Source organism: Chaetura pelagica, unplaced genomic scaffold (genome assembly GCF_000747805.2).
Source record: "Chaetura pelagica isolate M959 unplaced genomic scaffold, ChaPel_1.0 scaffold425, whole genome shotgun sequence".
NCBI lineage: Eukaryota > Metazoa > Chordata > Aves > Apodiformes > Apodidae > Chaetura > Chaetura pelagica.
In genome coordinates, this window is record NW_009953205.1 from 1,133,827 (window position 1) to 1,135,481 (window position 1,655).

The window sequence follows — 1,655 nt, forward strand, 5'->3', positions numbered from 1 at the left end:
CCGGGGGAGGCGGCGGCGGGGGGGACCTCCTCGCCAGGTTAGTCTCAAAGCCCGAAAATTACCTTCCTCCGACGGAGATGATTTTTGTTGTTGTGGTTGTTGCTGCTCAAATGGTCTTTGTGGGAAGGGCCCAGCCGTGAGACACGCTCCGGGCTTGGCGTTATTTGCCTTCTGACGGTCACTCCGGCAGCAAAGTGGTCGTTCTGTCGTATTTGCAACTTGCTAAGAAGAGATCTTAAGTCTAGAGGCTTAATTCAGGGATGGGAGGGGAATAAAATGGGGGCTATAAAGGAACGCTTTTTTTTTTTTTTTTTTCCCCTCTCTTTTTAGATCGATCTAGTGCCTTGGAAGTAGAGAAAAAGTTACTAAAGACAGCTTTCCAGCCAGTGCAGAGGCGGTAAGAGATTGCTTCCTCTGTCTCCTAGGGATATATAGAGGGAGTTGTAAATGGTTAGCTTATTTTCTCCGCTTCTTTAGTTCCCTTTCCAGGGCGGTTTCTTGTTCTTCCTCTCGAGTGCGTGGTGGGTTATTCCGATTTCCCCCCCGCCTGTTCTTTCTTCTGAACTTTACCAGCGATTCCCGCGGGCAGGCCGAGCTGCGTTCGGTAGCAACGGGGCCGCGCGGTCGCGGTGCTGGGGTCGAGCAGGGCGGGCGGGAGCGCAGCGAGCACAGCCAGCGCCGGGCTCCCCCCGAGCGCCGCCGGGCTGCCCAGAACGCCGAGAAAACCCCGGCGGGGTCGCTTAGTTTCAGGGAGAAATACCACGGCAGTAGAAAAATCATAAATAAAAATAAACACCCCCCCCCCAGCTGGCACGAAATCTTAGGCGGCTGAACCTCGCTGTCCTGAGTTCGGCGTGGCAGTCACTGAAATCAATCGCTCTGTTGATTGACTGAAACCACGGGGATCGGGCCCGTGGTATTTTCGTCGCTAAACACATTTTCTGTTAAGTTAGTCCTGATACTTTTTATATTTAGAAAGTATTTTTTTAAAACAATAACAACAACAAAACCAGCGCTACCAACACTTACAATACAGCGCCGGCCCGATCCGACTAGCAAACCTATTAAATATATTTATTTTATTTTTTTTTCTGTGTCATTTTTTCCAGGCCTCAGAACCAACTCGATGCCGCTATGGTTCTATCGGCGCTGTCATCATCATAGTTGATTTTTTCTTGTTGTTGTAATGATTGTAAAAAAATTAAATAAATCTCTGTATAGTTACGACTTGTAAGCATGTCCGTATATTAAAACTAAAAAGGAGAAAAAAAAAAAAAAATACCCGCTTCTGTATCATCTGCATTAGCTGAGTTTGTGAGGGTTTTTGGAAGTCCAGTGAGAATTAGGTGTTTCGATTTTTTTTTTTTGTTGTTGTTGTTTTTGTACATACAGTAAAAATGTACATATGTGTGAACCAAATTGTACAAGAAAGTATATATTTTTGGCTAATAAATAAACTGTTGCCACTTTGACTACATTTCCCACCTCTGGAGTTATTTTTCTCCCCTTCTTCGCGCCTTTTCCCTCCTTTTCCCCCCTTTTCCGCCGGTGACTGTTTTTCCGCGGGGAGGGGAACGACGCATCCCGGGGCTGCGCGGCGGCGGGTCGGGGTGCGGGAAGGCGGAGCGGGTCTGTGCCGGGGCCGGGCGGCAGCA

At 48.2% G+C, this 1,655-nt stretch overlaps 1 protein-coding gene across 1 annotated transcript in view; it reads left to right on the plus strand.

Moving 5' to 3' along the window:
* Positions 1-1,164, plus strand: part of IRX3 (iroquois homeobox 3) — a 10,268-nt gene extending 9,104 nt beyond the window's left edge. Inside the window, exons 4-5 of the mRNA XM_009997470.1 lie at positions 331-397; positions 1,110-1,164. Coding sequence (XP_009995772.1) covers positions 331-397; positions 1,110-1,164 — 122 coding nt within the window. The remainder of the gene's footprint in view (positions 1-330; positions 398-1,109) is intronic.
* The last annotated feature ends 491 nt before the right edge of the window (positions 1,165-1,655 follow it).